Here is a 24105-nt window from a genome sequence, read left to right on the forward strand (position 1 = left end):
ATATATATATATATATATATATATATATATATATAGCTTCAATTCTTAGATACTAATAGCTATAAATTTTAATTACGAGGACGGAACACACGGCGCTTCACTTTCAGGCTCGCGCAGCGAACGTCAGAAATCAGGAAAGGAAACACAGTGGAAGAATCGCGTCATCTAGAGCGTTAAACTGCGTAAACATACTCTACAAACAATATTTTAATTTTTAAAAAGCAAAACGATCGCTGCAACTACACTGTACATTCACGTGGACGAAATTATTTCATCAAAATTGGAAAAACATGTAAATGAAATATTTTTGCCGGACAAACGTGGAACGTGAAAGATCGCCAATTTACACTACGGATCGGTTGGAATCGGTCAAAGCACAAAGAATACAGAATACGTGTACGCAATCGAAGACAGGTGAATATGGGCGTTATCTACGAAACGACACGGGTGCACGCGCGTGAACCGGGGTCACGGTGGATGCACCACGCAGAGATGGATCGTGCACCTCTATGGCAACCAGAGACCACCGGTTGCACAATCCTCCACCAACGCAGCCTGGATTCAGACGATACCGCAATTTGCGAGCGTTTTTCTTTGCCGGATGTGCTCTCTCGGTCTTTTCATAACCGATGTTTTCACGCGATTGACACGAAACCTAGGGATTACGATCCTCCTGTTTGGATCACGTTGGTGCACGCGATCCTTTCGATAAAATTATCGCGCACATCGACTTTGTATTTTCTTTTTCCTTTTTTTTTCCGTTTCTCAATCGTCGGATCGGTCGAATATCTATTTTTGTTCAATTTCGATGAACAACGTACAACGTGCGCGACAATTGTAATAAACAATTGTCGAAATAATTGTAATACGAGGGGATAGTCGAGTCAAGAAGAAGAAATTTGTTTACAAGTATTCCCGGAAGTATTTATCACGAGGAGATGAGGAGATACGAGGAAATCCGTGTTTGATACGAAAAGAGCACGTACTTCTGGGACGCGATATCTCGAAAGTTCTATCGCGGCATAGCAATGTGGGCCAAACGCAAAACCGGTTGCATATAGTCAATAGCCACTGTGTTGGCTGCCACTGTGCTTGACGGAGTGCAGAAGAAAGGTGATTATACGGTGTATCGAAGAATGTACTTGCATAGCGGATTCATTGTATCTTCGAGGAGAAGAAAGAAGCGTGGAATCGCGAGGTTTTCCGCAGAGGTTGTTGGGAGGGAAAATTTTGTCCGCGATTAATTTCCTCCGCTATTTCTTTTCTTTCTTTATCGCAATAAAATTTAAATTTAGAGAATCTTTCGTTTATTATTTCGAATATTGGATACGGAATTCTTTCTTATCACGATCCGTTTAAGAAAGAATTTTATAAGGATAAAATATTCAAATTACGTGTCTAAATATGCGAAGTGAAAGTTACGGCGTATTTTATCCGAGCAAATGATTTTTGTCGACCGGGGGTAAATAAGTTTTACATTTCCGCTTCGAGTAACACTGAATTTTATTACGTATCATAATTTTGATAATTTTTTGCAAACGTTGCATCTATCTGCGGATATATACTTTCTCCATTGTATTTTCTTACGTAAATGTAATGTGTTTTCGAATAATAAATCGAATTAATCAAATTCAAATTTATAAGTTGTAAAGTTAAGAAATAATATCTAGAGTTAATAATATTCAATTAGAATAATTTTCCACTTTAATATTTTATCACATTTATCATATACATAAGTAACATAATCGAACGTTGCACGTGTTATAATTTAATCGAAAACGATTGGAATATGATTTTATTCGCTTCCTTGCATTCGAGTTACCATGCTTTCTAAATTCACAAATATTTTCTTACACTTATATACATTAAAGCCAATTACGATTTTCAACACTGTTGAATTTTATCACTTTATTATTCTATTAAATTTTACTATTATTGACTTCATATAAATAAACGTCTTGTAAGAAAGACGTGTATATATATATATATATATATATATATATCATAAATTACCATTTGTTTTTATGAATATTACAATATTAAGATAATTAAACGGTTATTCATCTGTACATGATTGCGATCCATCGAATTTTATTTTATCTTTCCAAATTTTAAATCGAATATTAAGGAAGCTTCTACGTGTCCTTAAAATAAATCGACACTCGATTCTTCGACTCACTGTGATGCCGTAAAACGAATCTCGTCACAACCTTCTCCTCCTTCCATTCTCGATCCTTGCCATTTTCGCGACACTTGTCACGTTTTATCCGTCCAATGCGTTTCGTCGTTGAACAACACCGAGACTGAGACGCCGAGCCACCGCACCGTCCAACTCAAGTTCAACACTGAAGAAGCGACGAAAAGCGTATTCGGTGTCGACGGCGAGGTCAGGTTTTAAGGTAAAACCGGAGCCAGCCTTTGTCAGAGAAACTGGACGAATTGAATCGCGTAGTACGCGAGTGCTCTCTTACATCATCGGAAGAGCTGGTTTGTCCTTGCTCGCGCGTTTCGCGTTTCAAGCCTTTCGATATGGATTCGTCTCGAGACCATCTCAAACGCGTTTTAATATCGCGAATATTGTGCAAATTGTGGAGAAATATGGAGAATTGGAAATTCGATTTCTTCTTCCTTTTTTTTTTTAACATCGTAATTATAGAAAAATACCAATATTCGCTCGTGCTAGAGATGATTGGTAATTATTAATATCGTGGAAGGTTTATGGAAAACGTAGAAAAATATAAAGGGAATCGTAGTGGTTATCAACATTAATTACAAATTAAAACCGATAATGGAGAGAATATAAAAAGAAAGATATTAATTTGCAAATGTTTCTCAAAATAATTTTCGTGTGCTATTATGATTTTCAGTAAAAAAAAAAAAAGGTCAAATTTTGGATAGAATTAAAAAAAAAGAATATTTGGAATAAAATGGGGATAAATGATTAGGCGAAAAATTAATCGAAAATAAAATAGGTATCCATCTGTAATAATAAATATCGTTCTGTACGTTCAAAGTGGTAATAAGTTTGGACGAGAGGAATCTATAAGGCGATAGGAAAGAAAACTGAATGACACGTGAGACGAGTTATGGAGGCTTGGCACACTACTATGCCGCTGTTGCATATATCCTATATATCGTTACGTTACATAAGTAGCCGGTCACGAATTGTAATTATCAGCCGGCTTGTGCGAACTTTCTCCGCACGGTTTTTATCAGAATAAACACGATCTCTTATTGTTAATCCCGTTCTCAGCTATATAAATTCGAGATACCCTCTTTTACGTTATTCGCTTTAATTTCCAAACGTGGAGCACGATTCTCAAACGCGATTTACGTAATTATTTTAAAATAACTTAAATTCTTACGTAAAAACCGTTCTTCTGAATATCTACGTACCATTGATTTCTTGTAACAACAACAACAAGGTAATCAACTATAAAATTTTACGTAAGTTAGCCTAATTATAAGAAATGAGTTGCAACAATGAAATAAAAGAAGAATAGAAAATTGTTCGATCGTGTTCCCTTTGTCGAACGTTTAGTTTTCTTTTCCTTTTTTTTTTTTTTTCTTTTTTAATTATTCCAAACGAAAAAAAAGTTAGGAAGAAGTTGTTCACCGCAGAATAGCAAAAATTTTTATCTCGTAATCAATATGGTTTGAAAGTAATCAAATGCAATATAGCGTCTTCGATCTTGTCTCACAGCGTTTCTGATTATTACAATGATATTTTTTACCTTTCCGGAAGTGGGCGAGGGCGATGTTGAGTTTAACCCCTGCTGTAGATGATACATTTTCGGGGTGAGCATAGACGGAGGTGCACCGAGGCTACCCGGGGCGACAGCCACGCTCGTCATGGTCGTTTCCTACGATGGCCGCAGTCCTCGGCTTCTTCCAACCACCTGTCCGCGACCTTCTGCGATCTCTGTAATTGGTCATCCTCGCACCTCTGAAACGCGAACATACGTATTTTGCATGAACTCGACTTCGATCCGAAACGAAATCGACAGTTATAGTTGATAAAATTTTAGTCGGCGAATATATTTTTCCTCGCAATCATCGTGTATACTATAACGGAATGTGTATAATCGACTGTGAGAAGTGTACTGTAAAGCGTAAAGCGTAAGTGCAATTTCAATTAATGTTGGGAATGAAAGGTTTTCATTTTTCATCATGAAACCTAAAGCGAGTACAGAGAAGAGAAATTGTCTTATGAATGGAAGAAGAGCGGAGAACGAAAGTTTGCCTCGTCTTTCTTTTCTTCGATGCAATGAGACAATACAGATACAGAATGGCAGACGGTTATAACCCTCGTGACCGGTAATTCAGAGTATTTTATAATTTAAAAAACGTGATTACTTTTCAATTGCTATTTGTAATATCGAAATTTAAATACATAACAAATACTAAATTCCATTTTATAGACAAAATTATAGAAAAATTAACGATCGATCTTGATTTTCGCTATTATATTATTACGTTGAGAAATTTCTGTACTTTCTGTGTTTTAAATTTCAACGTAAATTAAAACCTAATTTTCTTAAATAATTTTCTTAAATATCAATTTCTAAAACTATGAAACTTTTCAAAATAATTTCCATCCCGTTGTGCTACTCAATTTTTCTTTTCCTTTTTTTGTCCAATAACGATCATTTAAATTCAAAATTTCGTAAAATCGAGGCGGCAATTGTCGAATATCTCATAAAATCGTCAACCAACGACTCATTTTTTTCACGCGACACGTTTCTTCGAAGGGAATCTGTTAGAATTGTGATCTAAACTGAGATCGACCAACCCCCAACGAATGAAGCGCGAAGTTGAAAGCAAACGTCTCCTTTTTACGCACGTTGCCACGGGTATAGAGTCACACCGAAATGGCGATTCGTTGGGCAATCGTGTTTCGATCGTATTACGACACCCCACAATGGCACCGTGTAATTTCACTCTCGCCAGGAGATCGCAATTGCACAATTTTCGTCGCGCCAGACGAGACATTCGGGCGGACCTAGAAAGCGTCTAGGAAATGCTAATTCGCCAACAGTTGCTGGTCTTGCAGTTACGTGTACGAATACATTTTCGACGATCCGCAATGAATCGTGAACCTGTTCGCACTCGACATCGACGTACGATACACGATACACGCGGATAAATCTCCCATAAATTTCCAAACACTCGCACGAATCCTTAATTTGCACAAGTTATCTATCGAAGGGTTGAGAAATTTCTGTAATTTGATAAATTAATTTTAACGTAAATTAAAAACCTAATCCTTTTCTTAAATATCAATTTCTAAAACTATGAAACTTCTCAAAATAATTTCTATTATCCGTTTATATTACGATACTCAAGCTTCTCGTTTTATTAATATACACAGTTCGTCGAAACAAGTGTGTGAATATAGAATATCGACGAGGAATTTTTCTTATTGAAATTTGATCAAATTAATCGGAATTAAGTTTAAAAAGAGAGAGAGAGAGAGAGATTAAGGGAGGAAAATAATACGCTTAGAATCGGTAACGTATAAGATCCAGTAAGATTGGAAGGAAAGAATTCGAAACTTTTACAATGTAGGTTGACACACCTCTGGTATAAACTATATACTCTCGATACTGTTACCTCGCACGGGTAAGATTCATTATGATGCACCGGCATGCCGCCGACTGATTTTTATTTAAGAATCATCGTGACACGCATTTCATTCCGTTGATCTCATTGTCGATCCACATGGATTTATCTTATATTTATATTAACCTTCATTTATACATGGAATTCTTATTTTTTTTTTTCTCCTCTACAGGAGAATAATGTAATTCAAGAATGAAGTTTTACCTTCGAAAATATGATACAATTGTAAAAATTGATCACTTTTATCTCAGTTTTATTATTAATATAAGATTATAAAATGTAAAATAGTATTATACGAGTTCTTTATTCTCAGAATAAAGAGAATTTTCAAACAGGATGGTGTGCGGTGAAACGCAACAAGGCAAAATGGAGTGGCGAGGCTGCAAGGCTGTATCCGAGAAAACAAAAGACAGGGTGCCGGACGTTGAGATTTTATTTTCATCAAGAAGAAATATCCATTAAACCAAAGAGAACATGATCTCGTTAGGTGGTTAACTGACCCGATAACGGTTCTCCAGAGAAACGGTTATCGACACGCGGACCCGGAGAAAACGGAAAGATAAAACGTAGAAAAAAGAGACGAGTAAAAAAGTGAAAAGGAGCGAAGGATGAAAGGCGAGCAGCGAAGAGAACAGAAGGCAAAACTTTTCTATGCTGTTCATTTTCATCGGGATAAATACTCGTACAAATCGCACGCTTTCGTTGAATTATAACGTTTTTGCGAAACTCGTCGAAACCAATTTCGTTGTTTCCTTTTTTCGTTACACGTATACACCTATATTATCACGCTTCCACGTAGGAAAGTGGTAACGCAAATGAAGTGTTCCGTCCTTCCTGTTGCGCGCAGGTTTCGAACGGATAAAACCGATGCTTTCTTTGCAAACTTTATGCAAATTATCGTCTCGAAAAAAAAATCTCGTCCTCTCGAAAAATCTCTTTGTCTTGTTGTATCTCCATTTATTTACTTTCACCTTCACCAGTGAAACACCACTTCCCTATCCTGATAATATTCATTTTCCATCAATATTAATATAACTCGTGATAAACGATACAAGCGAATACAGAAATGTGCTTAGATTAACTAATTAATTATCACGATCGAAATATTATGATCGAAGGGAAATTTCACGTGTCGAGGAAATCACGTTTCTTCTCAAGAATACCGCGATCCGCGAGGTGGAGAGGATGGTTCGAACCGCAACATAAGACGCAAAATAATTTCATTCTTAACAGCCAATTTTGCCATCTCGCATTTGCATTTGTCGGGGGAAGAGGGAGGGGGGAAAGTTGCGGGGAAGCTACATCGTATCGATTTCGTAAGAAGCGGAGAAATCGGCGTCTGTTTTACGGCTCACCTGGCCGAAACAGTTGAAGATGTTAAAACAATCAAGAAAGATAAACTCGGTACGATTCTCTTTTTCGTCGAAAAAAAGAAGAGGAGGAAGAGGAGAAGGAAGAAGAAGAAAAAAAGAAGGAGGGGAGAGGAGAGAAAAGGAAAAGAGGAGCGTGAAAAGAGCATAGCGTAAATGTCAGTTTCTTCGTTTCCGTGAATAAGCGTTTGCATCTTGTTAATGGTATTTTTATCGCTCTCATTCTTTTTTAATGGTAGCGCGAAAAAATGCTCAATTAACTCCTCTCCGCGTGGAAGAGGATTCCTCGGGTGGAAATCTCGCCGGATTAACGTTGCGTTGTGTGCAAAAATTAATTATTAATCTTGGAATGGATCAGTGTTTTTTTTCAACGTAGGTTTAGAACCAATCTGCAACAGATGTATCTTTAACATCGTGATATATTTTCCATGAACGATGATAACTTGAAATGGAATACTGTCTGGATTATTGTTAATAATAAATGTATATTATTATTGGATACGAGTTGTCGTTCGTTTAAACAATCGCTCATCTTAATGTAATTAATTAACGTTAAGAATGTTAATTTTTGCATGTCATAAGATATAATTACTGACCATTAATTATTCATTTTTATTGTGATTTAAGCGTATGCAAAAGGAATGGATTAAACATTTTTTTTTAACGCCTTATCCTTTTAATATACATGTATCCTATTTAATGAAAATTCCGTTCTCACGATACTTCCTTTGAAACGTATGATTCTTTCAATATTTTAAAGTTATTTTAAACATATATGAGGAATATGTACATGTAATTTTAAACAAGATAAGTATTAACGTAATATTTCATGTGTATTTATTCGTATATATTTAATATGATTTTGAGAAATTGCTTTTGTATATTATCACGATTAATTTCCAGGAAGTACGCTCGTTATAAATTCAACACACGTTGAGATATTTAAATTATCATCCAAATGAAGATTTATAGAAATTTAAAATACAAATGGGAAAAAAATGGACTTTGCCTCCTTTTTATTATAAATCAAATTGTTTATAAAAAACACGCAGCAATTTATATACAATATTTATTAGTAATCCATTGTGCAAATAACGCTGATTCCCTCGGCTATATAAAAGCTTTTCACGTATCGCGTGCACATAAATTGTAAAATGCTCATCAAGATATTTCGTACTTTCACAGGCTCCATAATTATCGTTCCTTTAAACACGTACTTGACGATTAAATTTACATGCCCGTAAAAATGTGTTTCTAGCACGCTTTTGTATTCTTTTTTGTATTTTCCTATTATCTACAACTTATCGTACCCAATTGCCTGTAATTTTTAAAAAAATTTACAAATAAAATTACGAATTTATTAAAATCTCTCTGCTTACGAACGATCAAAACCAAATAATCTAATATATATATATACACACACACACACACACTATTCGATAGAAATAAAGAACGAGTCGATTTCGTTTAAAAGAAGAAATGCAAGAACGTAGAGGAGAAACCTTCTCGATTACCAGCTTTTTTTTTATCACCACCAATCGATCCAAGCGCAAATACACATAATTTCGTTTTTCTCTCGCTTTTACCTCGATACCGAAAGGCTCGGCCAGGAAAGAAACGAACGAGTTCCTTCGTGAAACTCAAGCCGTTCTTGCATCCAATAGAGGACAAGCTGTTACGTGAACCTGATCGCCTTCCTTCTTTCGGAGGGAGTCGCCTTCTTTCTTTCCTTCGTACACGATATCGCGCAAAATAGCATAAACCGTGTGCGATTATCTCGCGGAGAAATAACTGGAAACGTAGTAGAATCAAAATAGTTGTTCCGCACGCGTTTTTTCTCGAGAAAAATGGGACGCAATTTTGTACGATTTTCCACGTGTCCGTACGCGAGCGTGCGTACATTCTTAACCTATTTTCACTGTTTGCGCGTGTATACTTAGATGGGCATACTGGGCGGACTTTCCTCGCTCTCATGAAAGTAGATTCTCTTTGGGCGTGAGTCGCGTGTGGGGTTTCACAACTACTACAATTCTGGGGTGAATGGTATAAATCGAACTCGAAAGAGTCCAAGAGTCCAAGAGTCCGCTTTGCACGCCCACCTTTCCCCGAAACTATTCCATCTACATTGTACATTCAGCGTACAGTTCGTGCGCCTAGCGCTATGATTTTATGCACGAATCGCCTCGAATGTTAATAATCCAATTAATTTCAATGAAATCCTTAATCGTATCTGCTGTCTTGGAACATTGCTTTGGACATTCTTCGTATTATTATTTTCTTTTTCATCATCTAAAGAATTTAAATCGATGATAAAATAATATATTTAGAATATAAAATAAGAATAGGAAACGAATCTTTCATTCGTAGAACAAAAGTATGTGGTGCTCGTAGTTTCAAATTACACATCCGACGTAATACCATATTACACTCTTACGTTATTGCTGGCTTGAGTCTCTAATGTAATATGCAATACCGTAAGATACATTTTTCTCGGTAACCGAATAATAGAGCAGGGACATTGCCACGGACATTTCTCCCTTCTATGAACGCGATGGAGCAATGAAACGATTATGAAAAAAAATATGTTCGACACATTCCATTGTCGCGGGTGAAGAAAACTGAAGATTCTTTTCTCTTTTTCTATATAACCTATATACATTTCTCACGCGAGTATTACAAACAATTTGTTTAAATATATTACTTTCTCAATGTACACCTATACAAAATTTCATTTTTTAAATAGACTTATTATAGAATATGCCACAAATAAATGATGAGAATTCGATCGAGCAATGTATTAAAGAGGCGTGTATATTGCATCATAATGTAAACACAATAATTTAAACCAAGCCTTCTTAACTAATTATTTCGAAGAAGAAAGAACAGATGGATAGGAATGGAAACGAATTCTCCATTTGTTTCATAAATACGTGTAAATTGTATTACACGTGTATGAAGATAAGAGGTTCGATTAAAAATTACGCAAGTCTTTATTGGATTATATAGGAAGGCAAAATTTCTTCTTCGAGTATATAATGTAACCTAACCTATTCCCACCTACAATGTAGGTAGACGGCTTTCTTCGATTCAAGAAAGTAGCCTCACTTCGGGGCGTGCATCGCGGATATACATATACATATATATATATATACATATATGTATATATATATGTACGCGCAAACATTCTTTACGCAAGTTCGATCTCTCCTTTCTTCCCTTTCCTCTCTATTCCTTTCACAGCCACTTGCGGCCTTTCTTCGATTCCTCTCCTCAAAATACATTTGCATACCATCGATTGGTCAACTGCATTTCGATAACGTATATAGTCAATATATCATTTATTCTCATGTATTCTCTTTTGTTCCGCGCGTGTTGAACGTAGACACAGTAGATACTTCGTCAGTGATGAAATACTCGATACTGCGTTTAAAATTCTCCTATCTTTTGTCATATTTGAAATATTTTCTGTCTTCTCGTATCGCTCGTGTTTTATTTTTTATTATTGCGTTGAAAAAAGAACGATGGCTCTTTCTTAAGAGGTTTTGAATGCTGTTTTAAGAACGGTTTTAAGAATATATCGATTCATAGATTTTAGATTTTTAATTTTTTCATCAGAGCGAAAAGAAATTGGAATATTCGATGATAATTAATTAATTTCCCTTTCTTTTTTTTCAGGAGAAAAATTAGACGATTTCCATTCGTGTAGAATTAGCTTTAATGCGTGGTATTCGACAGAACGAGGCAACTTTTCACTAGAAACAAAGTCTTTGCCGTAGAATATATAGCGGTTACTTGTTAACTTTACCTTATTCACCATACAATTATAAAATATTAAAAAGCTTATGCATATTTCGTATTCAACAATTCTTAGAATTTCAATTCCTTTGAAGGATTGAAATTGAAATTAGCGTTGGAAACTGAACTTTTTTTTTTTTCGTTTTCCTTTCTTTTTTTACAAATAAGACTCGTCTTTGTCGAATCAAGAAAGAAGCCAAGAAATACCATTGTGCATTAGACGCAAGATTCCAAGAATGATATTTTAAACAGTTCTCGAACTCGAACAGAAACGTATATTGTTAGAAATTAAATTACCGTTTAATTTCTGTTCGTATCTTCGTTGGTGTAACTTTTCGTTCGAGATTCGCGATTAACGAACTCTCGAAACCGGATTTCCTCCCTTACATCTCCAAGATAAGATCGTATCAAAGCTCGATCGATTTCTATTTCTCCTCCGCGTCAACGCCTGTGACTTCGCTTCGTTTCCAATTGGCTTATTATAAATTATCGATCTCGAACGGATTCCACGTTCATCATCACGATTCGTCAACGTTCCAATGTGTATAAAATGGCTTCGAGGAAGAAGATACCCCCGCGAGAATCGGTTCTGCGAATTACGAAACGTCATTGACGACGATGACTCGCGAGTTGCGAGTTTCGTTTATAAATTTTCTCCTAGATGATATCTTTTTTTTTTTTTTTTCTTTTTTTTGAGCGCACGCGATCAATCCGCTGCGAATTACGCTTTCCTGTTTTTATATTTGATGCAAGCGATATCTCGATTCACGATTCATTCAATTATTCTTTCGAAAGAGATCGAGTCGAATAGATGTAGAATTGATTTTTTCAATAATTAATTTGAAATTAAAATTATCGTTAAAAATTAACGAGTTAAAGGAATAATTGATTTCGATTTTATTGATTTCAGTCTGAAATCAATTATATCGGATTTGAGATAATATAGCAACATTCATTGTACCGTTCTTCCTAATTGCAATTTCTATTTCCTTTTTCCTTGTCGTTTATTAATTTTCTTTTTTAGAAAGGGAAGAACGACACGGAATGAAAGATTATTGGTAAAACTCCATAGGAACATTCTAAAATTTGTGTATATTCAGTAAGAGAGTCTCGTTTCGAATTCACTCCGTGTGCATCGCGTTTCCACGAAAGAAGAAATATCACTGGCTGTCACGATCGGAGCACCATCTTTGAAAATATGTATTTACTTTTTAAATTTAAAAATATTTTTCTTTATATCTTTCTTATATCCATAAAAAATATCTTTGTGCACATCTCGTGTGATGATAAATTGCAACGATACGAGTGTCGACACATTTATAAATTTATTGGATGATATTTTACGTAAGGCGTTCTATTTCTTTTTCTAATCGTATTCCGTAAATAATTATAACAACAGAATTGCGAGTGAAAATCGGATTCGAGTTAACTTTCATGTATGGCCGAGGAAGGTGAAGCGATCGGAGGGAACAAGTTTGCCTGATACACATGTACGTTCATTGAAGCATTTGTACATTGCGAATGCAAGGTACAACGTAAAGGTAAAATGATACTTTACGGTATTCATAAATATTTCCAAATGGCCGAATGGAAAATATGTAAACGCTATCCCATTTAATCAACTATTATATTTTCATGCTTATTAAATCTAATGATACATTGTATTATATTTGCAACTTGTCATTCATAATCACTATAAGAGAAATTACGTCACTTGTAAATACGTGTCCTTTCTTCTAAACGATTATTATTTATTATTATTATTTTTTTAACTTTCGATGAAGTGTAATTATTATGTCGCGCAAGAAGATGTTTTTCGTGTTTTCTTTTTTTTTTTCGAATAAATATAATTTGTATATATATGCAAACGAGCATGTCGATGACTCGTGATAGTTACAGCCATCGAACTCAGTCATGCTCCGTTTACTTTAGGTCAACAAGGAGGCCACCTTATGTAGAACTGTTTTTTGCATGACGCGCACTATTTGCTGATGTAAAACTTCGTAATATAAAAAAATACGCATAGATGATATATTTTGTAAAAATATACAAAATTCAAAATATTCGTCGCGATTTGAACCGAGTTGAATTTGAAATTACAAAAAAAGATATCGAGAATAAAATTCAATGCAAATTCAATACAAATTCAATTGCTTTCAAATTACGTTATATAATTGTATTAGAAATATTAAAAAAAAAAAAAAAAAAAAGGTAGACAATTTGAAATTAGAGAACAAAAGCTTCGAAGTACGAATCAATGATTCCTCAAGCAAAGAAAAATGGAATGAAAAATCATCGTGTTCCAATGAACACGATCGTAAAATCACGTTAAAAAAAGGAAGTTGTTCCTCGTGTTAGTCACGCGTTTGGCGTATATATTCATCAATGATATGCGAAGATCTTATAGGAATGTCTAGCAATCAGAAAGTGAAGACAATGGCCTCCGCTCGAGCACTGCTCTCTTCCGCGGACAGGGTTAACAGCCTCTACCATCAACTCATTCTTCTCATCGTATACACGTGTTTTACGCGCAAATCGCGCAAACACGGCATGCATTTGGTCAGTAGAACGAAATTATAATTCTACGATAATACCGGGTTCATGGTCACCGTGCCAACAAGTTTCCGTGCATTTTCATGTACAATTAGATACTCTTTTTTTTGTCTCAGAATAACGCGTTCGCAATAACATTTGATTAAGTAAATAACAAAGTTTTTGTTCGCCCGAATATTAAATTGTTTAAACTGTGGATAGCGTTTAGCGATCTCTTAGCGATTAAATTAAACGCGTTAATATTTAACGATTTAACGATAGAAATTTTCGCAAAATTGAAAATTCAAGTAAGATCGAATAAGATATCTACTTGTTATTCCTCTTAGCGTAGGAACAATTTCGTCAGACCGGTTGTTCAAACCAAACGCGAGATAAGCTACGCGATACCTTATTGAGCGGTACAGTTACTTAGGTAGGCGATCTTCTAATCGTTCTGACCTCTATAAAAGAGACAGACAATGGTAAACCAGCTATAATTCAGCGCCCGTGAAACCCGTTCCCGGCCCGATTGAAAATTCCTTTCCAACCGATATAAGCACGCTTACATAAAAGAAATCGAGGTTCATGAACGATATTTCCGCGCGATAATCGTAACAATTGTTACGGCATATGCGCGGCCAATAACAACGTTTCGCGTGCGATTGTCGCGTCGAGTCGGCTGGCATAGTCGTAAAAGGTAAGCGGGAGAATTTGTCCGCGAAAAAGAAAAGCGACGACGGGGCATGCGCGAGGGGAAGAGATATAGGGAGATGGAGAAATACGGCGGAGGGGAGGGGGGAGGGAGGGAGGGGAACGAAGTGGAGAAAGAGAGAAAGGGACGGAGAGATAGAGGCAGGAAGAAAGTCGATGTTTCCTTTCTCGATAGCGAGAATTCAAACCGGTCGCCCATCGCGTTTCCAAGTTTTTGCTTCGAAACGTTTGCCGCGACGAAGCAACGGTTCATCGACGAAGCACCGGGCTAAACGGGTCATCTCCATTTGTCTTCGCCTCGTATCGTTCGATTCGTCGCAAGTTGCGCATTCCACGTGAATTATAGCTGGATATGCGCCGCTCTATCGGTCCATTCCGAGCCTATAAAATATTTTTCTTTATAATCAATGGGTTTGGAATACGCGAATGAAAAGTAAATTGATCGGTCAAGTTTAGCATAGCAACCGGTCGAACGTGTCGCCATCGTCGACGAATAAATTAAGAAGAAGAGGTAAAATTCTCTACGTTGCGTATTCGAAGAGATTGTAGGAAATTAATCGAATTACAAGGAAGATAAGCTAAATAAGATAAATTTGTAGTTGATATGATTCGATATTTCGTAGAGTGAAACGAAGTAATTTAATTCGAATAAAAATAGATTCGCTCGGCTGTCATTAAGCCCGAGTCGAACAAGTCGTAAGTCGTAAGTCGTTTACTGTAAGATCGGTAACAGTGCGTCCAGATCCAGTGCTAATTACTGTGAACAGAAGAAGAAACATTGCAACCTCGTCTTACGGGACTTCTCCGTCTCGTATTTTCGTAGAAACTACGTGTTTATGTCTCTATATGATGATCGTAGGAAAAATTTTCACGATGAAACGTACAAGAAAGCTTCATAAATCAAAATCTTAAATTGTAATTTAATTTGAAACTACCATTTCGATTCGTCTTATTTGCAAATTGGTATCTTAGTCATACCTTATGATTCTAAGTTGTAATTACTCTTTCCCTCTTTTAATTCCATTAAAAACAAACGGTACTGTTATTTGTGTTACGAGAACATTAAATATTTAAAAATTTATTTTATTATTTTCATTCCACTCTAACGATTAATTTATACATGTACAAAACCTAAAAAAAAAAAAAAAAAAAAAAANNNAAAAAAAAAAAAAAAAAAAAGCAAGTTTACCACTTTCATTCGAAGATTGATCGAGAAACCGAGATGGAAAAATAATCTTGCTCGCTTTAGAAGGATCGCGTTGAAATAGGTCTTGAAATATCCGGCTCGTGGCCTCGGTAAATGCAACACTCGAGACGAACCGAAACTGTTGCCTTTGTATTTCTTTTTCGTGAGTAGGTTAGCCTCGCGTTAAGAACATGGTGGCATTCGACTATTTACCTGCCCATTGACACACTTCGAAGGTGTGGCGTAACGCGGACAAACGCTTAAATTACTGCATCAATTTCAAACTTCGTTCGTGTGAGATTCACAAGCTTTTGGATAAAATTATCGTTAAGAAAAAAAATAAATAAATTTTATTCCCGTTCATTTAACGACACTGTGATTAATTTTATTGATCGAAATCATCGATCAATCTCGTTCTAGATAATGTAACTTTGAGTTTTTATCATTTTTATCATACGGTTGTAGCGGTCTGCGAATCGATGAATTTCCCTCTTAAAGAAGCTATTAAAATTTTAATAGATGTACATTTTATTTCGCGCGTGTTGCTAATTTATTATTCGCAATCGTAATTTTTAATTTCTTTATATTTAAATCCGTTTTTTAAAATTTTAATTGACGAGGTTGTTTAATAACAACGGTTTAGCAACAATTAGGCAATTTATCGTAAACGGGCAATTTATCGTATTTTCAAATTTACTGTTTTGAAGAGAAAGTTTCTCGTATTTGCATTTTTCGTCAACTCGATGAAGTATGTTTATTTGCCGGGTAACGTTACTCGAAGATTAAATAAAGACGAGATACCATTTATTAAGATTTTCTGATTGACTAACGGTCGCTCTCGAAAGTCTACGCGGAATTCAAAACAGGACTTTAACGACGAAACGGATGATAGGTTTGACGGGCGAAGATCAACGGATGCAACGATTCCGTGGATGAATAGAAAACGCGACGATGCGACGATAACATCTTATCGTAATTATTTCATCGATCGAAAAAAAAAAAAGATAGAGCAATCGTGCCAGCCATTCTCAATTTCGATGCAATCGCGATAACAGTTCAATTACTTTTTTCTTTCTTTATTATTCACAAGAGACGAGAGGAATATCCCATGCAATGGAAACGCGAGGACAATCGAAACAAAAGTGGGAACAAGTCAACCTTCGCAACTTTCAAAGAGTGAAGGTTCAGATTAGCGGTATAGCAATACCAGATATAATTCCTATTCCTTCGCACACGTATCGCGTGTTTAATCCAAACTCACGAATAACACTTTCCCATATTTCTCTAAATATTTTTCCATGTGTCAAGGTTTAACGCCATCGTGAAAAGCAACTTTTATATCTATAAGCTGTTCAAATCCAGTCTCCAGAAATTCAGCGCGAAAAAAAGATTTTCGTCGTTCCGTGTTCATCGGATCACGTGTTCGTAATCCGTGTAGACACGTGTATTTATTAAAAGAGTATAAAAAGAAAAAAAAAAAAAGAAAAAAAGAAAAAAGAAAAATATCAAGATGCAAAAATATATGCATATGAATATTTCATAACGTACGCGTCTTCACGTTGCTAATTCTTCTCTGTACAGAGTAAGTAACGTGTTCAAATATCGTATTGAAAAACACAATTTTGATTCGTAGGCAACACGTTCTTCGTTCGTTCAAAAAGATCTCGATGAATTTATTCACGTGACTGAGAAACGAATCCTCTGCCGTGTCCATCAACCTTTAAAAAAGATATATTTTTTCTTTTTTCTTTTCTTTTTTTAACAAAAGGAAGACGTGATTTTCATCACGCATTGCCGTTCTCTCGCATCTCCGGCTTGTACAAGCGATTTTAACAGAACACTTTGCTATTACCGCATAGTACGTACACTATATTATCTGTTCCCAACACAACCGTGCATCGAATCACAAAAGGTTACTAGGTTTCACGTTACGCAATTATGTCGTCGCTCCTTCCTCCAGAAACTCGGTGTTGAATCTTTCAAATCCACGAAATATATCTCACCTTTTTCGGTTAATATATCCCATTTAACGTAATTTTACACGATGTTCGATGCGTCTTGGAAAACGAAGAAACGATAGATAGGATATATATATATATATATGTGAAGATCATATATTAAAAAACAGCGGTACGCTCCATTGACTTTTTGCTCACGGAATTTCTTTTAAAGGTGAACGCTTCGTAGAAATGTCATCTCCTTAAACGCATAAATTATTCGCATCAAATGTTAAGTATTAAAAGTTAATAATCGATTTATTCGAGTGATCGAATACAGAAGAATTGAATAACGAATGTCAGAACGATGATGACGAAAAGAAAAGAGAAAAAAAAGAAACGGTTCACTAATGTACACGAATTTTACGCTAATTTTTATAATTACGTAATTTTATTATTATTTATTTATTATTTTCTTTTTTTTTTCACTTATTTTCTTTTTCAATTTGACGAATGAATTGAAATGAAAAAAAAAAGAAAAAAAAAAAAGATATCAATTTTAACAATTATTTTGAGACTTTTCTGTTTTAAAACTGTTTCTGATCCGACGAATGATAATAGTGTTTCGGGGTCAAATGTTCCACGTGACCAGCTTCTGAAAGTGGCCAGACAGACAGTCATTTTTTTTTTTCGCGTACTCGCATATATCCAATCCTCGTGACTCTACAAAACCTGTTTCGTCGACCTTTAAACGATATTCGTTTATTGCAATTTTGTTCTCATGCACCGGACGAATCCGATCATATTTTAAACCCATCGATCCATGATTTTCGCGAAACATTTCGATACCAAAAGGAAAAAGAAAAAGAAAAAGAAAAAAGAATTTATCGCGCGAGAAAACCTCTTCGACTTCTTTCTCGTTCGCCAGAAAGCGAAAGAGAGAGATGAAATCGTATCGGGGGACCGGAAACCATCACCGTTTGGGACGATTTTCGAAACGATCAACGTCGTAACATTCGCGTTTACCAGGCGAAAACGTTCGACCTCTTTCTCCTTTCGGCCACGTGGACGGAACGTGTAATTACGCTTAATTCGAATTTTCACGTCCCTTTCGCGCTCCACGGCCTCTCGAAGAGAAGAGGAGGAAGAGGGGGGCGGTATACTCTCGCCAAGATTCGAATCCTCTTCCCACTGTGTGTTTACTTTCTACGAAAAACAATCAGAGAGAATTTTACCGCGATTGCTTTCACGATTGTCTCGCGTTCTCATTGTTCCTCCACGTCAAATCGTATCGAGTTAACGGGCTAACGGCAAGCTTTTTAAACTTGTTCGCACATTTCCGTGTGAAGCCGATTATATCGCGCGTCCATCTGCCCCTCCCCCCCTCCTTGCTCGATCCGCGACAACTTTATGAGAAAAATTGTTGCACGCTCCCCTGCCTCGTCCTCGTGTAAATTAATCCGCATTATGCGCGAAGGAAACGACTTTTCTCTCTCTCTCTCTCTCTCTCTCTCTGGCGTCTGGAAACGTTTTTCTTTCTTCGCTCCGTCCTTATCCGCCGCAGATGTCTAAAGTTTCGTAAATCTATCCTCTGTAATTTTTGACTAAAATCGTATTTCCTCGTTCCTAGCTCTCCCGTTTCTGCGGTCGAAAAGAATAGGTGGAAAAATAAGAATGATGCAACTGATGGTGGTTACTCATCTTGAATTCTATCGTCTTCTGTTAGAAGTTAAAAAGATCGTATAATATTTAATTAACCTTAACGCCATTTTTCCTCGGTATAAACGGTAATCCGAGCCGCGGGAAGAATCAATTGTTGGCCCTTGCGTATCAATTGTTGGCCCTTGCCTAGGACGCGAGTTTCATACATTCATTTTCCAGTAAGTAATTATTTATTATATTATTATTATTTATATTGAACGATATTGAAAAATTATTTGAAACGTTTCCAACTAGGAATTATTCGTTCGAATTATTCGAGCAATTACATTTTTACAGTTCATTGGGAAAATTAATTAAATGAACAAATTTCCTTGAACAAAATAACGAAACGATAAGGAAGAAAAATAAAATCTTTCCTACATTTTTGCTCGAAGTTTCTTCACAAAAGCAACAGATATTCAGATAATAATTTATACAGTTCTTAAAGCGATTTAATCGATTTTAATCCGAAGACGAAAAATCAGATTTTAAATCTGCGCCGAACGAAAGAAACCTTTCCTTTCGCTCGACTAAGTTCGAGCGGTAAAACGTTCCGATCCAATAAATAGGCAAAGAATATCGCTGTGCATAATTTTCCCCGTTCAAGCGGATCGGTTCTGCCAGCTCGATCTCACCGAAAATCGTTTATCTTTTCAATTTCTTCGTGCAAATCTCGACGAATACATTTTTTCACAGATATTCACAATTACTTTGATTCAATTTCCTCGATCTCAGCGCAATCTCTTCAAAGAAAGATCCCCCCCCCCCTCTCCTTTATTTTACAATTTCTTCTTTATTATTTTTTTCAACTTTGTCCCAAACATTCATATTTATTCGATTCTTTTTCTATTTATTTACAATTGCAATTGAATTTTCTTGATCCACAGAGTATATTCATAATTCTATTCCATTTATTTCCTATTCTTTTTCAATTTGTTCATCCAAAGATTATTTATAACTACAATTTGCATACGGGCACTCTTCCAGGAATACCGGATGCAAAAATGCAAAATAAGAATCCTTTAAGAATTCAACCTTCCTTTCCAATCTCAAAAGTATCAAATTTAAACGAGAATCGACAATCGGCCCAGGAGCTGGAACTAAAAAAATTTGTCGCTCGAGCCATCTGTACGCGGTTCACACGTACAGATGCGCGGGATGAACGCGTAACTCGTGAAGAGGTCGGCGAAGAACTGTTACAGCGACGTGTGTCGAAGCGCGACGGGAAAGAAAGAAAGGAAGAAGAAGAAGAAGAAGAAGAAGAATAAGAAGAAAAAGGACGGGAACGTTATAAGTTAAGCCGGTCACACGCCGGTATTCCAGTTCGACCGCGACGGAATAGTATCCAAAATTGAAAAGAACGAATACGTGGCGTACATAGCCTCGAATAGCCTGGAACGGAGGGGGGAGGGAGAATTTATTCCTATCACGAGTATTCCTGACGGCGGAGGTCAATCCACTTGGAGTCGGGGATTGCTTGCTCCAGCTCGAGCTCGGGGATGGGATGGGATATACCCAACAGGGAAAAGAGATCTCTCTCAGGGAAACGGATCGATGGACAGATTTCGTCGGTTGTGCTCTTCGAACCGAGAAAATACTTGGAAATCCTGAAACGGTATGGGAAAACTGTTGACCAATGTTGGCCTAACAATTCTTCTTTTAAAAATTGTCCAACGCAACGACGATGCTCGGTGAAACGGTTGCGGTTCGATCCACGATTGGATTTTAAAACGTTCGAATTGGTTGGGAAAAAAGCAGCGCGAAGCGGCAAATTGTCGAAGGAACGGGAAGAAATCGAGTGGAAACGAGTCGAGATGAAATGGCGGGGCGAGATGAAAATTATTCTCTTTCGATTTTTTTTTCTGTCTCTCTTTCTCTTTCTCTCTCGTTGAAGAAACGAAGAAAGAATTTTGTGTGTTCGATTGATAATAAGGCCGGATAGGAGAATTTACGGTCGACCTCGTTAAATGTTCATCACGGATTCCACAAGTCGATTCTCACACCGCGACACGAGCCGTTCAAACGTAATTTGTTTTAACCCGTTAACCCCTTATTCCTTTTACGATTACTAGATCGGTGCATCTTTCCAAAGGAAGAGCTCGCGTTCGCCGCGGTTTTAATTAAATAACGAGAGAGAGAGAGAGAGAGAGAGAGAGAGAGAGAGAGAGAGAGAGAGAGAGAGAGAGAGAGAGAGATTTATCCCGTGAAATAATATATTGCTATTTCTCACGTTTTGCCTACATCTATGAAACCGAGCTTAATAATTCTTTGTTATTTTTATTATATTCCTTCTTTTTCTTCGTAAAACGCCAACTTACGTAATCGCGATATTCACGATATATGATTATATCTGCATCAAAACAATCGTGACAAATCAGTATATAAATCAGATTAAACGAAATTCGTTCAAGTAAATTGGTTTATTACCGAGAAATTCGATAATTTTTCGACGATTATGTAATTTGTGTTTGGCAAATCTTACTTAATCTTACAAAACGGACAGCCGGTGTCACGTTTTTTTTTTTTGAAATAGGGATATTATATAGCTGGATTACAACAATTATGTTTCGCGTGTATACCCTTTTTTTTTGTTTCTTTATTCAAAAAATTTATACGAGAAGAAAATGACCAGCCAGCTTAGACTCGATGAGTTAACATCTTCAACGAAGGTTTTTTTTTTTTATATACATCACGTAATGTTGCACGTGATCATTATCTATAATCTAGAGGGAAAAGAAAAAAATAAAGGAGTCACAGAAATCGCTTGAATCCTGCATTCCGTTTAATAAAATATTGATAGCTTGCCGTTCCATCGCGTGAAACGTCGGATTTAATAAAGAAAAAGACATAGAAATCCTTCATAACCTATTAAGCTACTTTAGAAATACTTTATAAGATGGAAAAAATATGCATTATCTGAAATATATAAACGTACATGACATTTCAATATCATTGATTTTTATAAGTTTTCATTGAACAAGTTTCTTCTAATAAAGATTTTTAGTTAGAATAACGGTATATTTTTCACTTCTCATTTTATTTTTTAACTTTTCCTTTCTTATTTTTAGTTTCGTTACTAACCATTCCTTGGTGCATTTCGTGTCATACAAAGTCGTATCGAAAAAATGAATCGAGTATCGCGTTTCCCTGCAATTGAAAGAATGCACGCAAAATGACCAACATAAATTTACTTATCACCGCGTAAAATGTAACGCATCAGCATGTTTTACCGTTTCGTTTCATCATTTTTAAAGGAATATTATTGTTCGTTACGTTACGTAATATTTTATAATTTAATAACTTTCGATCGTTTAAAATGTATTTTTAAAAATATGTTAAATAACAAATAACGTTCATCATTGTATTTCCTTTTTTTTTTTTCGCCGATCAACTCTGCACATACTATAAATATTATATAATCGAATCCATGGTAAACATTTAATTCCTTTCATCGACTATTTACCATCGATTATTTTATATTCTGACGAAAGAACATTTTAGACATTTTAGATAGTTCTCCAACGTGAAGACATTTAAAGGTCAACACATTCGTCCATGTAATTAAGTAACAGTTTACAAATCATCTCAAAGGCCATTCGAATTTGAAGACTTCCTATCTCTTGCACTTTCCTCGCGATGACCGCATCGTACAATGTAAGCAACGAGAATAATCTTTTACATAATCTTTTCTTATCCTGCAAAAAATTTCATTAGCACACGATGCATGAAAATTATTACTTCTTTACGCGATTCGCGTAGAAAATACAAATTATCTATAAAAAAACTATGATATATCTTATCCATAAATGTATTCTCATACGTATTCTCTTTCTACTCTCAATATTTCCTCTACAACTGCATCGATCCAACTTTCCGCTCGCATTTCCGGTGACAAATCCTGCACACACGAAACGACATCGCGAGAAACGCGACCGAGATATTCGAGAGAACGAAGCGCGCAAAAGCGGAAGCTCAGTGATAAGGAGAAGGACTGGACTTACCGGGGCTACCTCCTAATCCCTCGTTCACGATCGTATCCAGATTGTCATGGCACAACAATACAATCGGCCGCGCACACAGTGGCGAGAACCGAGTGTTGGTAAAAAGTAAGAAGAAAAGAAAAAAAAAAAAGAAAAAAAAAATCACCTTCGAAAAACAAAAACTTCACTGAATCAGTTTCCTTTCACACTCCTTTCTTTTTCTTTCTTTTTTTATTTTTTTTTTTTTTTATTTTTTTATATTCTATATAACAGGAGAGAGGGAGACAACTAGTTACGTCGTCGTTTACATGTTACACTATCGCGCGCGTGCACCGGGTGGAAATTTGTCAGAGGCGATCCCCCCGTTGGACGGATCGATGATGGACGGATCGATGATGGACGGATCGAACGAGATCGAACGGATCCGGGGATGACGGAGCAAAGGTGAACCGAAGCGAGCATGCCGAACGTCGCCGGCCAAGTGAGAGGCTAGCGGCACTACCGACCAGCCAATGTGACGTCAGAGTGCCTCCTCTCTTTTTGCCATTCCACGGCGAGCGCCGCGAGAAAGGTGCCTGTACAACTTCGTATCCCCTTCTCTTCTGTCCTTGTTTGCGAGGAGGAACGAGGAGACCTTAAGGATAATGCTTCGCTGCCAGAGAATATTTTCATCGAAATTCTTTGGACGAATTACCTTTTCAACCTCGTGTTCCGACCAACGCGACCGATCGTTCGCGAAAATGTTATCTTTCGAGAGAGAGAGAGAGAGAGAGAAAGAGAAAGAAAGAAAGCGAGAGAGGACAATGTTTCGTGCAACTAGCTTTTCACAGAATTCTAGAATCGAATCTAAATTTATTTTTATTGTTATTATTATTTCTAATAAGAAAAATTTTTTTTAATTTCGTTACGTTAGCGTTTCGAAATAGCTCGGATATTTCGAAGTAAAAGAGTATGCTATTTAAATTAGTAGGGGAATCGATGGATGTGTCACGTTGATTCGTCGGACAAACTGGTGGATTTGCTCGAGGTTTTCGATGAAGCGTGAAAATAAGAAATTGGTACGGCCGGATCGATGGGAAATTTTTGCGGTGGCTCGTGAAACGCGTTAGATATTTCGCGTATACGGAAAGACGGATAATATTATAGGTAGGTTTTAATAATTCAAGGAAATCGTATCGCCGCTTTTCCTTCGTTACGTATTCGATAGACTTGTCACGGATATAAATCTAATTAATGAAGTTTCAACGAATCAAGTTTGACGAAATTAATTC

The 24105-nt window shown here is 36.3% G+C and overlaps 1 protein-coding gene across 2 annotated transcripts in view; it reads right to left on the reverse strand.

Moving 5' to 3' along the window:
* LOC122715870 overlaps positions 1-23283 on the reverse strand; it is a 38304-nt gene extending 15021 nt beyond the window's left edge. The window contains exons 1-2 of one of the 2 annotated variants that reach the window (XM_043938407.1): positions 22856-23283; positions 3735-3946 (exon numbers count right to left, since the gene is read on the reverse strand). In XM_043938407.1, the coding sequence (XP_043794342.1) occupies positions 3735-3854 (120 nt within the window). In that variant the 5' untranslated portion in view covers positions 3855-3946; positions 22856-23283. Of the gene's footprint in view, positions 1-2179; positions 2299-3734; positions 3947-22855 lie in introns of those variants that run through there. The other variant, XM_043938408.1, reaches the window with a different exon arrangement.
* Positions 23284-24105: the final 822 nt, after the last annotated feature.

Source organism: Apis laboriosa, unplaced genomic scaffold (genome assembly GCF_014066325.1).
Source record: "Apis laboriosa isolate Shangri-la unplaced genomic scaffold, ASM1406632v1 scaffold40_cov151, whole genome shotgun sequence".
NCBI classification, from domain to species: Eukaryota; Metazoa; Arthropoda; class Insecta; order Hymenoptera; family Apidae; genus Apis; species Apis laboriosa.